Source organism: Periophthalmus magnuspinnatus, chromosome 14 (genome assembly GCF_009829125.3).
Source record: "Periophthalmus magnuspinnatus isolate fPerMag1 chromosome 14, fPerMag1.2.pri, whole genome shotgun sequence".
NCBI lineage: Eukaryota > Metazoa > Chordata > Actinopteri > Gobiiformes > Gobiidae > Periophthalmus > Periophthalmus magnuspinnatus.
This window is the reverse complement of record NC_047139.1, coordinates 5680912-5693465: the sequence shown is the minus strand read 5'-3', so window position 1 is coordinate 5693465 and position 12554 is coordinate 5680912. Positions and strand designations below refer to the sequence as shown.

The 12554-nt window shown below is 41.3% G+C and overlaps 1 protein-coding gene across 2 annotated transcripts in view; it reads right to left on the bottom strand.

Annotated features, from left to right (window-relative positions):
- The window catches only part of gabrg2 (gamma-aminobutyric acid type A receptor subunit gamma2), a 149766-nt gene that overhangs the window by 19042 nt on the left and 118170 nt on the right, over positions 1 to 12554 (bottom strand). For both annotated transcript variants that reach the window (XM_033978917.2, XM_033978916.2), the window contains exon 7: positions 6953 to 7105. In XM_033978917.2, the coding sequence (XP_033834808.1) occupies positions 6953 to 7105 (153 nt within the window). The remainder of the gene's footprint in view (positions 1 to 6952; positions 7106 to 12554) is intronic.

Genomic DNA, 12554 nt, shown 5'->3' with positions numbered 1-12554 from the left:
AAATAACGCCACTGACTGAAATAATCTACACCTAAGAATAACTGGGTCGTCCTTAAACAAATTAAATTGTTATATTACATTTAACGTTTTAATAGAAGTTAGCATACATGTTTGTAAAAGCAGAAGTGTGTGCTCCAGTGAAGTGTTCCTCACATTTATAACATGTTTAACACATTATCAGTCCCGTCCCCCCGCAGCTCCCCGTCCACCTCCCCGTCCGCCCACAGCTCCCCGTCCACCTCCCCGTCCCCCCTCAGCTCCCCGTCCACCTCCCCGTCCGCCCGCAGCTCCCCGTCCACCTCCCCGTCCACCTCCCCGTCCACCTCCCCGTCCACCTCCCCGTCCGCCCGCAGCTCCCCGTCCACCTCCCCGTCCGCCCGCAGCTCCCTGTCCACCTCCCCGTCCACCTCCCCGTCCCCCCGCAGCTCCCCGTCCGCCCGCAGCTTCCCGTCCACCTCCCCGTCCGCCCGCAGCTCCCTGTCCACCGTCCGATCTGTCAGGATTTATTGATTTTACTGTCACTCAGTAAAAACTTCATAGGGATTAGGCCAGAAAAGGTCGAGCCGACTGTCCCTCTGATTGGAACTAACAGGCCACCGTAGTGCACAGAGCCAGCTACACTTACACACTTAGATCAACTTTTCTGGTGGAGGGAACAGCGTTTGCTTGTAACCATGGAGATATTACTGCATTAACAGGTTCCAGTGTGGCATTAAACATCTATTTTATATTCAACTTGTAACCAGCATTTTTACTGATCAAGAAACAAACTTGAATTCTTATTATGAGTGTACCTCCAGTGATGTTATTGCTTTGCCTGGAATGTTCCACAGTAATGCATTAAACATCGACAAGCAAGTGACGCTACTAGGCCGATTTACAGCTCAGATCTGTGGAGAGATGGGCCCCTTCACTGCACATGCATGATTTTTTTTCTAGCAATAAAAACACCTGTAAATAAATAAATGCAAGACAGATACGTTTAATGCAACACTGCGGAACATCCCACATCCTACAGGCAAAGCAATGACATGTCCCTGGAGTTAAGCTAGTAAAGACAGTAGCTAAATTGGGAGTTTGTCCAATGACCTAAAAGCTGCTGGTTTGATTCCCGCTCTCAGCATAAAAAAAAACAACAAAAAACACATCATTGGTCTCACAGTCGGATCCAACGTCATGCGCAGTTTTCCGGTGTGATTCCAGCTCCCACGGATGAACGCTGTCGTTGTGTCCTTGGGCAAGACGTGACCATTTACCATTTACCGCAGGAGAAACCCCGCCAGGACGTTTACATAAGCACTTACGCAAAAACTTGATCGTATTAGTTGTTTCCGTGCTAAAACCAGTCTCAGCTGAAACGTAACCTTGTAAACATCGCGCGTAGATCATGACATAATTAGCCTAAAAGTCGATACATTTCTCCGTTTTTCTTGTACCCACAATAGAAAATAGAGCGTCCCGTGTTACAACAGCAGCGACTTGTCTTATTTAGTAACGATCAATAAGAAGATTAATGGGCGTAGTTTGATTGCAGTTGGGGGAGGAGCGAGCATCTGTTTTGCTATCGTCTTGATCCATAGACTTTACTGGTTCATGCTTTAGCAGCCATTAACCGGTGCTCAGCTTTCCTACGCTCCTAAACGCACCATCTGCCAAAGCTCATGTATCTTCCAGCGCTTTTACTATATTCCCATCTATCTGTGTTTTCAATAATGGGGGGAGCGAACCGGATCACGGCCCATTAAAGGAGGAACGTGTCCGTATAATCTAAGGCTGGGACAACAGATTCGCAAAAAAAGCCGACTTCCTACGTAAACGGAACGCTTGTACGGAAAAAAAGATTATTTGTGTCTACATTCATTGTGGATTGAAAGAAATCAGTCTGACAGAGATTAGCACCGCGGCATTGTGGGTGAATTGATATATTTCAGGACAACCCGTAGAAGGATTATAAATTATGTTGCGTTTTAATCCGGTCCCGAACCACCTGGCTGGCTCTACCTCCCGACGAAAGGGAATTGCGAGTTGTGATTTGGAATATAGGTGTGGAATCTGTGGGGAATCGTCTCAAACTATGATGTATCGCTAACGTCGACTGTGGAAATAAGTGGACTGAGCCTGTGCGACGTCGGCCGTGGCGTTCGGCGCAGTCGAGCGAAGCGAATCGGGGCAAATTTGGAGCAGAGTTGCGTATTTTGAGTTCAAAGTCCGTGAGTATCATAGCAACCAAAGAGCCAATCCGGAGCGAGGCTGTCGAAGGTAACGCCCCTTCTCACCGACAACACTGTCAATCAAAGTTGTTAACGCTAACGGGAGAAACTTAAGGGAAAGAAAGCGCCTGATTTTTCTGTTATTAATGTTCATATCTTGATTTACGAACACAATATTGAAAGCGTGATTTTTGTTTTATTTGTTTTACGTTGAATACTGTGCGTTACAAATATTGAGGTGAACTTGTTTCTCTGTAAGAATACGACAGACTTATTTTAAGATGTCTAGACTGGAACCTGCTACTTTGATTACGTGACACAGGTGTTCATCTTCAGGTCTTCTAATGTCTTTTCAGTGACGTATTCTACCTCCCTGTAAACAGCTAACGTATATCCATTTATCTTGTATGTACAGTATGTAAAATGAGTTAAGTCCTTATAAAACCTGCCTATAGATTGTACCTTTCTTGGAGTAGAAGTACTGTAAAACTCCCTTGAAACGCAACGTATGTGCTGCTGTCCGTGACTTCCTTCATCTGATCAGATAAACTTCTTTCAACTCTCTACCTGGTATGCAATCTCTTCCTTCGCAATTACAAATAGCTAAATAAAAATACCGAGATCATATAGATTGGGTTAACTCTATAGCGTCGGATGCTATCGCCGCCCATAGACTCACAGTTGTGGACTTTCCATTACCGTAACTCCGCAACCGATTGCGTCTCAAAGCAGAGACATGAGGCTCTTTAAGGACTGAGCACATTATAGACCATTATAGCTCACCGAGACTTTTTATCTTTTTTTTTTTTAGCCATAAAAATCATGTTAAGGGAAGTATCAGTGTGTACTTTTGCCTTTTTTTTTTTCAAGCAACTTCCTCTATTTTACATATCCATACATATTTTTCCTTTGATACATCGAATAACTGGCTGGGACTGCACTCTGATTGGTCGTCTTCGAGGGACGGCATAAGCACATTAAATATGTTAGTGTCATTACGGTAAAGAGCCCCATGTCTCTGAGAATTCAAGCGGCGTCTCAAAGCAAATTACGGTAATGGAAAGTCCGTAACCGCGAGTGTATTGGCGGCGATAGCATCCGACGCTACAGAGTTAATATTCATATCTTGATTTACAGACACAATAGCGAAATAGAAATACCAGGATCGTGTAGATTGAGTTAATACGGACAGTTTAAGGCCAAAATGACGACGCTCATTGCAGAGGCTTTTTCAATAGAGTCGATGGAGCCAGAAGTGCGTCCATGCTCACGTCCAACTTGGAACGCGACAGCTAGCAGGTTAGCTACGTCCATTTACATACGCAGTCTATGTGTCTAAGTAAAACGCATGTACTAATGACAGCTTGCTTGCAGAAGGGGAGGTTGTGCATATCCTCTTAGTATCAGCAACAGCACCGGGAAGACAAAACAGCTTTTTTTTTTAGTTCTTTTAATGATGGACAAAGTAATGGTGCTAGTAGGCCCTGGAGGGACAGCTCTGTACGGCTTTGCTCTCGCTAATGATAACATCCTGAAGACTGAAGGTCAGGTTTGAGGCTCCAAAGAATGCTGAATAAGGAGGTAGGGAAAGTCAACTTCACAGAGCGGCCACTAGGCGCCAAGGGCAAGTTCAAGGCGGACGAGTTTTTTACTGTAAAGAGGCTCTTCTGCCCCGGTTCTGTCCCCCTCCTCGTCCTGGTTGTGCAGTCAGCGAAGACGGCACCTGCATCGTGAGAGTGCTGAGGAGGCATGGCTGTGCTGCTCCTGGTCTTCTGCATAATTAACGTCTCATTAAGGCGTGTGTGGGAACATATGTGCCGTCCCAGGTCCTCTAATCATAAGGTTTTGAAGTTTTGCGTCGAGGGGGGAGCAGGAGAGATGAGGAAATTCGAACGGGCAACTTTAAGTAACGCAAAAACAACAATCTTAATGCACATCGTGTAACTTTTTATGATTATTTTGGTTGTGTCTGAGTGTTTTTTGCGCCTCCACAAACCTTACAAACTCTTATCTGGCCTTTTAAAAGGTTCTGTTTAGCTGTGCATATGACTGAAAGGTTTTTGTTCTGCGCTTTTCTCTTTTAACGTTAATTTTATGATGATTATTTCAGTTTGGATTGTTGTATTGTGATTTTAACGTCTTCCTTTGTGTCACGGCTCAGGCCTCCAGCTCCTTCCGCAGCCGTAAACATCAAGTCCCTGCAGCTGATCCCTGTTTTTCTTTGCAAATTTTGAAACCACAGGCCTCTCCTGTGATTGGTGGATGGCTCTGATTCTCTCCTGGGCTTTGTGTTGATTGGTGAAACGTCCCAGAGCCCGGACACTCCTGAGTTTCCACCTGTGGCAGTCGCTCCTTAAAAGGACCCGCCCCCTGCCATTCCTTGCTGCTGGGTTCTTTTCGGGAACAGCAAGTCGCCTTTGTTGTTTATCTGCGTGATCCTGGTAGCTTTGATTTTGAAATTAACACTTGTAGACCTTTCTGTATTTCTGTTTTGTTGGCTGTTTTTGTTATACCTTGAAAACGACTCTGTTAAGACCCTCTTTTTGTTCGTTTTTACTTTAACATTCCTTTTAAATGACTTATACCTTTAGTTTCACGATTTTCCATCTTGTTTTGTTACTTCCCCTGTCCCTAGACAAGCTGGGTTGAAACACTTTGCATTACTTCATGTACAAATAAACTTCCCTTGCCTTTAAACGGACCTCATCCTGTTTGTTTCTATGTAAATGTTGTTCCGTTGGCTCTAATATTCCACAGTATGGCATAAAAATGATCTTTTAATTTGAACTATTTCCATGTAATCATATGGAACGTGCCACCTCCCAAAAAGTTACATACTGTACTAAGTGTTTCTCCTGATTAAACGACGAGTTGCACCGACAAATTTCAGAAACGCTTTGGACATGGGAAGTGTTTTTCTGCACAGAGAGGCGCCTCTGCGGACACCGCTGGAGCAGACGCACGTGAATGACACATTTAAAGCGATTATCGAGGAAGAGGGATATAATCTACGAAGGTTTGAACTTTGAGAGAGTTTAAACAAGAGAGAAATGTGAGAAAATGTTAACGCCTGTGTGAGAAAAGTGTATAAAGTGTGTGGTGAGGGGTTTTACAGCAAAAAACATAGAATAATTGTAAAAAATAAAGCTGATACTTCGCGGGTTATTTTTAGAATGTACATAGAATTTTTCACTTGACATAATTAAAACACATTTTTCATTGACCGTTTAACATCAGGAAGACACTGCTCTTAGTTGAATCAATATTCTCTCATTTAAGGTTTTTCAACACTTTAAGTTACTTTTTAGGCTGAACTTGGACATTTAAACACAACGACGTAAGTAAAGTAGTGGTGTACATTTTAAATATGGTGTAGTAATGCCAGTAGTCATGATCCTAGGAAGTAGTAATGCTAGTAGAACCTGAAGTATCCATAAAAAAACTGTCGTAACGTAACTTTTGACATGTTTTTTTTATGTTGTGGCTTAGTTATATCTATGTCAAACCTAAACTGCCAAATGAGGACAAAGTATTTAAAAGTGAACGCCTTGTGCCTGACCATCAAAAACTTGGGCAAACAAAACGAAGAGTGTCTTGTATCTAGTTAAAGTGGATTGAGCTGCTGATGTGAAACAGTGGGGAGCTATTAGCAACTGGGCGCTAAATGAAGCCGCTAACTGGATGGTCCTCTGAGCGTTTGTAATGAAGGACGTGGGGAAGGTGTCTGCAAAGAACTCCACCGCCGTCGAGCCATTAGCCGGAAGACACCGGGACATTAGCCACGAGGTTATGTGGGGCATTCAGCTAAGTATGACAAAATGCTGTTGTAAAATTTAGAAATAAACTAGTTCAGTTCTGTTTTTTCAGTATTTGTTTGCGTAATCTGAAAAGTTGTCAGACATTTTAGCTTCTTTTTGAGTGTAAATGGTTTTTATTTAGCGCTTTCCCACCTTTAAGTCACTCAAACCGCTTTACATCAACGACCGGGAGACGAGAGACTGAAGGAAATGTGCGTTAAGCGTCTTGCACGATGACACGACGACAGCGTTCATCTGTGCGAGCTGGAATCGCACCAACAACCTTCAGATCGGTGGAAAAACGAGCTCGCAACTGAGCTACTGTCGCCCCTTACAGATTAGAGAATAGACTTCATTCAGAATTTGTTGCTTCTGAAATAATGAGATTAAAAAATTGAGAAACAGGACTGGAAATTTAAATCACAAATAGAATAGTTAGATATAAAAAAACAAACAAAAAAACAAGAAATTGTGTTGTTTTTGTTGTCTATATGGGGTTTTAAAACAGCCAAAGTTGTAGTGTGTAGATTTATACAAACATGTCTTAAATGTGCACATGAACCTAAGCTAAATGTTCAAAAAAATAAATCACAAATCATATCCCAGAATCTGTCAGAAAAAAGCTTGACTTTCAAATAATATAATCACTGTGTTCACTGTAACTTTTCTGGTGGAGGGTCTGACACCTGCTTGTGTGACTGCTTTGCTTCGAATGTTCCACAGTATGGCATTAAACCCATCTATCTCCAAGCAGGTGACGCAGGTGCAGGTCAAATCTACGGAGAAGCGAGTCGACCAACAGTAAGAATGCACTTTTTTCATGCCACTTTTGAGGAGCGAAAACACCCGTGGATAAAATTCAATATAGATCGATTTAATGCCACACCTTGGAGCATTCTCAAACAGAAAAGTGACACAGTGCAGCTTTAACTTCTGAAATGTTACCTAGAGATGTCCGGGCAGGCACGGCGTCCTTGTTGATCCAGAAGGAGACCCAGGACAGGACCACGATGAGGGTGCAGGGGATGTAGGTCTGGATGGTGAAGTAGCCCATCCTCCTGCTCAGGTCGAAGTACACGGTCAGCACCACGTAGTCACCTGGACCGGGACGAAACGCAAAGTCAGGACCGCCAACAGAGCCGTAAGAGTTTTGAAGTATGTTTATCGTGTCGTTTTATATAACAACATATTAATCATCATGATGACGACTCATATGTTAATAAGTATTAGACGTTCATACACAACACATTTCACACAATGGACATCGTTGTTCCTTGTACAATTTCTTTATTACGGCTCATGCTTTTTGGGTATGTTCTTTTGGAGAAGAGTTTACAGAGACTTTTATGTTATAGGGCAGACATGTCAGACTCAGGCCCGCGCACCAAATTTGGCCCTCGATATAAATATATTTGGCCCGCAAGATCATATAAAAGATGTATTAGAGCTGGTGCGGCGGCTGCACCTCTAATACTACAAATCCCAGAATGCTTTGCAAATGTGTTGCCGCTGGCCCCCACCACTTCTGTTGACGATCATTAGCATCTGCTGCCTGTCGCCTCACTCAAATTTCATCCACCCCTTCTGAAAAACATGCAGATGTTGTTGAAATTTTTCAATAAATATTTAGTTTGGCCGACAACTTGGTCACAGTTTTTGATTTTGTTCGTGTGTGAATTTGAGTTTGACGCCTCTGCTCTAGGGTCACTCAGGTCCACCTCTTGCATATAGCCTACGTATACAGTATATTTATTATATTATATTATATTGAACATGTAAAAATCTGCGTATTTGTGCCTTGATTGACCCAAGTATTCAGCAGTTTTTGGTATTTGAGTTATTTTTGTAATTTGAATTCTTGCCATCTTTCATCTTAGAGCTGTGAGTTTGTAGCGACCATCAGGACTGCTCTTCATCTTAACATTTGTGTTTACGTCTTGCAAATGTATAAAGTATTTGACCCAAAGTAAGTACATCAAATTTACCCTCAATGTACACATTTTTATATACCGCTATTCCAACTTCAAGGAACTCAAAACGCTTTACAGCAACGAACCACTCACCCAATCAACCAACGTGGATTAAGTGTCTTGCCCAAGGACAAAACAACAGCATTCATTCACAGGAGCTGGAATGGAACCACCAACCTGTGAGTGAATCCGACCGTTCAACCAATAATGTTTACGTCGAGAGCGGGATTTGAAACACCAACCTTCAGATCAGTGGACAAAAATCTTCTACTAATGAAATATTGTCGCCCCAGAAAATGAAGTACAAATATCCTTCAAGTACTTCAGCAAGCGCCAGAATAAGTCACAGCAGCACGGACATCTGCCCTCCACTCAAACGACAAACAGATCTACTTAAGTGTGTATACTAAACGCATAATCATATTACACTGAAGTATTGTAAGGTTAGCTGCCAACGCCGTAAGTAAACGTTAATTAGCATAAGATCAATACACGACGTTATACCAACAAACCATTCAAACAGTCCTCCTGCCAAGAGCAACCCGACACAAGATTAAACCTGAAATCAAAATGCAAAATCATGAGTGAGAATGCCAGCTCCCGACACGCTCAGACGCAACAACGCTTGGATCCCGGACAACGGCGCTGGCGTTTATACCTGCGCCTGACCCCGGCAGATGTTGTGTAGACTTTAGGTTAACTCCGCTCAAACGTAAACTAGAACTATTGTGAGCCCGGTTTAAAACGCAAGCTAAGCGGGAGTCACGTGTGTGCGAATTCAAAACGCATCACCCAATCCAGAACAGAATGGAGAGACAGGCGTGTAAATGAGCTCAGACAGGGGACATGGTCGACTGTCTGTCTGCCAACGCGGAGGAGGCTGCCAAAGCATTAGCCGCCGCAGCTCTGTACCTATGGGTCGGTCTATAAATTGGCCGAATAGCATAGTTTCCCGAACACAAAGTCGTTTTTTTTTTTCATAATTCCATCATTTTTTCGTATTTTGAAAGCAGAAACCCATCGTTCAAGGCTGCAAACTGACAAAAACTCTTTAAATCGCCTGTTTTTTTTAACATATATTTCAGAAAAGGTTGTTTTAGCCCAGTACAGATGTATTGGAAAAGCAGTTCTTGACGTCAAAATGAGTCTTTTTTTTTATTTTGCGATGATAAGGAAGTGCACATTAGGATGCTAGTTGTGGTTAGTTTTACTGTAACGGCAAAAAAAGCAAAAAACAAAACTGCTCTGCCTCTGAAAGCTGTGAAAAGTGGTGAGAAAATTGTGGTGAATAATTGGGATTGGGATGTTTTTTGGTCTATAAATTGGTCAAATAGCATACTTTTACAAACACATAGTTGTTTTTTTTCATAATTCCATCATGATTCAACAGGTACACCCATTTTAAAAGTTGTCCTCTCTGTACATGACCCATCGTTCAACGCTGCAAACTGCCAAAAATTGTTTAAAGTCTTTTTTTTTTACATATATTTGAGCAAAACCCGTCTCAGCCCAGTACAGATGTATTGGAAAAGCAGTTCTTGACGTCAAAATGAGTCCGATCCTGTCTGAATCTACTTACACAGCGTCTTTTTTTATTTTGAGATGATAAGAAAGTGCGCATTAGCATACTAGTTGTGGTTAGTTTTACTGTAACTCTGCTCTGCCTCTGAAAGCTGCGAAAAGTGCTGATGAACTCATTGCAGTGAATAATTGGGATTGGGAAGTTGTTTGGTCTATAAATTGGTCAAATAGCAGTTTCCCGAACACAAAGTTTTTTTTTTTTTCATAATTCCATCATTTTTTTCACACGTACACCTATTTTGAAAGCAGAAACCCATCGTTCAATGCTGCAAACTGACAAAAACTGTTTAAATCGCCTGTTTTTTTTAACATATATTTCAGAAAAGGTTGTTTTAGCCCAGTACAGATGTATTGGAAAAGCAGTTCTTGACGTCAAAATGAGTCCAATCCTGTCTGCATGTAATTATAAAGCGTCTTTTTTTAATTTTGCGATGATAAGGAAGTGCACATTAGCATACTAGTTGTGGTTAGTTTTACTGTAACGGCAAACAAAAAAAAACTCTGCCTCTGAAAGCTGCGAAAAGTGCTGATAAATTAATCGCGGTGAATAATTGTGAAGTTTTTTAGACGGTAAAAATCTGGTAACTGCAAAACTAATCTAGTGAATGAGTGAATAATGCCGAACAAAGTCGTTTTTTCATAATCCAATAATTTTTTTCACAGGTACACCAATTTTGAAAGTTGTCCTCTCTGTATATGACTCGTTCAACACTTTAAAGTCTTTTTTTTACATATATTTGAGCAAAAGTTGTCTTAGCTCAGTACAGATGTATAAGCAGTTCTTGAAATGAGTCCGATCCTGTCTCAATCTAATTATAAAGCGTCTTGTTTTACTTTCCGATGATAAGGAAGTGCACGTTAGCATGCTAGTTGTTGTTAGTTTCACTGCGATGCCTCTGAAAGCTGCAAAAAGTGCTGATAAACTGCGGTGAATAATTGAGATTGGGAATGTTTTTTGGATGGTAAAAATCAGGTCACTGCAAAACTAATCTACTGAATGAATGAATAATGCAGTGTACAGTGTTTTGACTGTCCAAAAAAACACAAAAACGCAGTATGAATCCAATTAATTATTATTATTTTAACTTTCCTAAGGAGCTACTATATACTTGAGTTCATATTCCAGCGTTCACTCAAATGTTAACGCTCTTGGGTGAGTTTAAAATGTGCATTTTGAACAGTTCAGCCTTTCTAACTTATTCCTTTTTAAACCCAAAAAACAGATTTTCAAAACTGTCTAGAGATTAAACAGAACTGACTGAAAGAAATCAATAAAACCACAATAAAAAATCATAAATTTCAAAATATGCTTTCATTTCCAAATAATATATTGTAATTATTCAGATTTAGTTGTTGAAATTCTAGTTTCTGGCTGTTTTTTTTTTTTGTTTTTTTACAAGGAAATAACAAATCCCTTAACCTTATAGTAGCTCTGATATGAACCAAGATTATTACGAAACTATTAGACGCAAATTTGTCCGATTATTGTCATTTTTGAAGGCGTATCCTTTCACAACAAATACATAAAAATAGCCATTGGACCATGTACCGAAACGCACAACTTCCCCACCGTTTGCACGTCTGCCATCACAATCCATCGCCCTATTTTTCTCCAACGTAATAGGCCGTAATTTGAACCAGGCATTACCCGGCGCCCCTGTCCTCCCAGTCATTACGGCGTCATTAAATAAACCAATGTTAAACCCCAGCTGCCCCATCAACTGTAACTCCTCGTATCTCCGCGCGGGCTTCTGCTGATACAGTCCGCCCCGCGTTTTACCACCTCATTTTGTCAGAGCGCCGTAGACACATGAAAGCTGTTCTCAGGAGAAACACATAGTTCACTATTTAGTTTTGATTAACATTACATTAGCGGAGGCCCCAGCTGAGAGAGGAGGAGGGTAATACAGTGAATACAGCCTGGTCAGCAGCACTAAGCCGCACTCACATTTACTCAGGCTCCTAATGATAATGGTTTTTCCCACTACAGTGAAGAGGGAGGTGTGAGTAGGTAGCGAGAATAAACCGCTATCCCAGATGTAGTTGGCTTTGGATTTCATTAGAAAACTTTGGATGGAAAATAGAGGGGTAGAAGCAAGAGAAAGTAGATGTAAAAATGGGAGAATTCTGGTAAAACGGTGAATTAAACCCGTGAGACAGCGGGTCTGAGCGCTCAACGAACGATGTTTTTACATGTTGGGAGTGGGATTTGAACCGTCAGCTTTATTTATGATGAACAAATCTGATTATTTCCGTTTACGTGGGGAAGATTTGTGGTGCCACAGTACTGATTCACACTATATAAGTAGTTTTTGAGATCTAAATAAGTCAGCTGTGTGCCGTTTTGTGCTTTTAATCAAGTGTTTTATTGTCCGGTAGTCCAGAAATAAGTGGTTAGCATGCTAGTTGTTGTAAGAAAACATGGCTCTCGTCTCTGAAAGTTATGAAAAGTGCTTATAAAGTCATCATTGTGAATAATTAGGATGCTCAGGATGCGTAAGATGAGTCAGGAATAACTTTGGACCACTAAAAATTGTTTAAAATTAACTGAACTAATTCTGTTTTGTCACGTTTTAAGGCAGTAAAAATCATGCACCGTGCCTTTAATCAGCCCTTTAAGCACATCATAGAGCAGGAATGTCCAAACTTTTCTCATTAAGGGCCACATATAAAAACACAGACAAACTGAGGGCCGACTGAGGGCCATAGACTGGTCGCCAATACAGTGAATACTTCAAATATGTGTTATTATTACAAATTAGACTGAACCACTAGACCTTTATTCACACTTACATCCTCAAAGGGACACATTAAATATTTGATACCAGCTTGTTAAAGTAGATTTTCAGAAATGTGCAGTAAAAAGTACAGTTTAAGGTAATACGGGCCAATTTACCTGGAAGTTCGGGGCCAAGAAAAATTGGTCTGAGGGCCACATTTGGTCCCTGGGCCACAGTTTGGACATGCCTGTTATAGACCATTATAGCTCCCCTAGA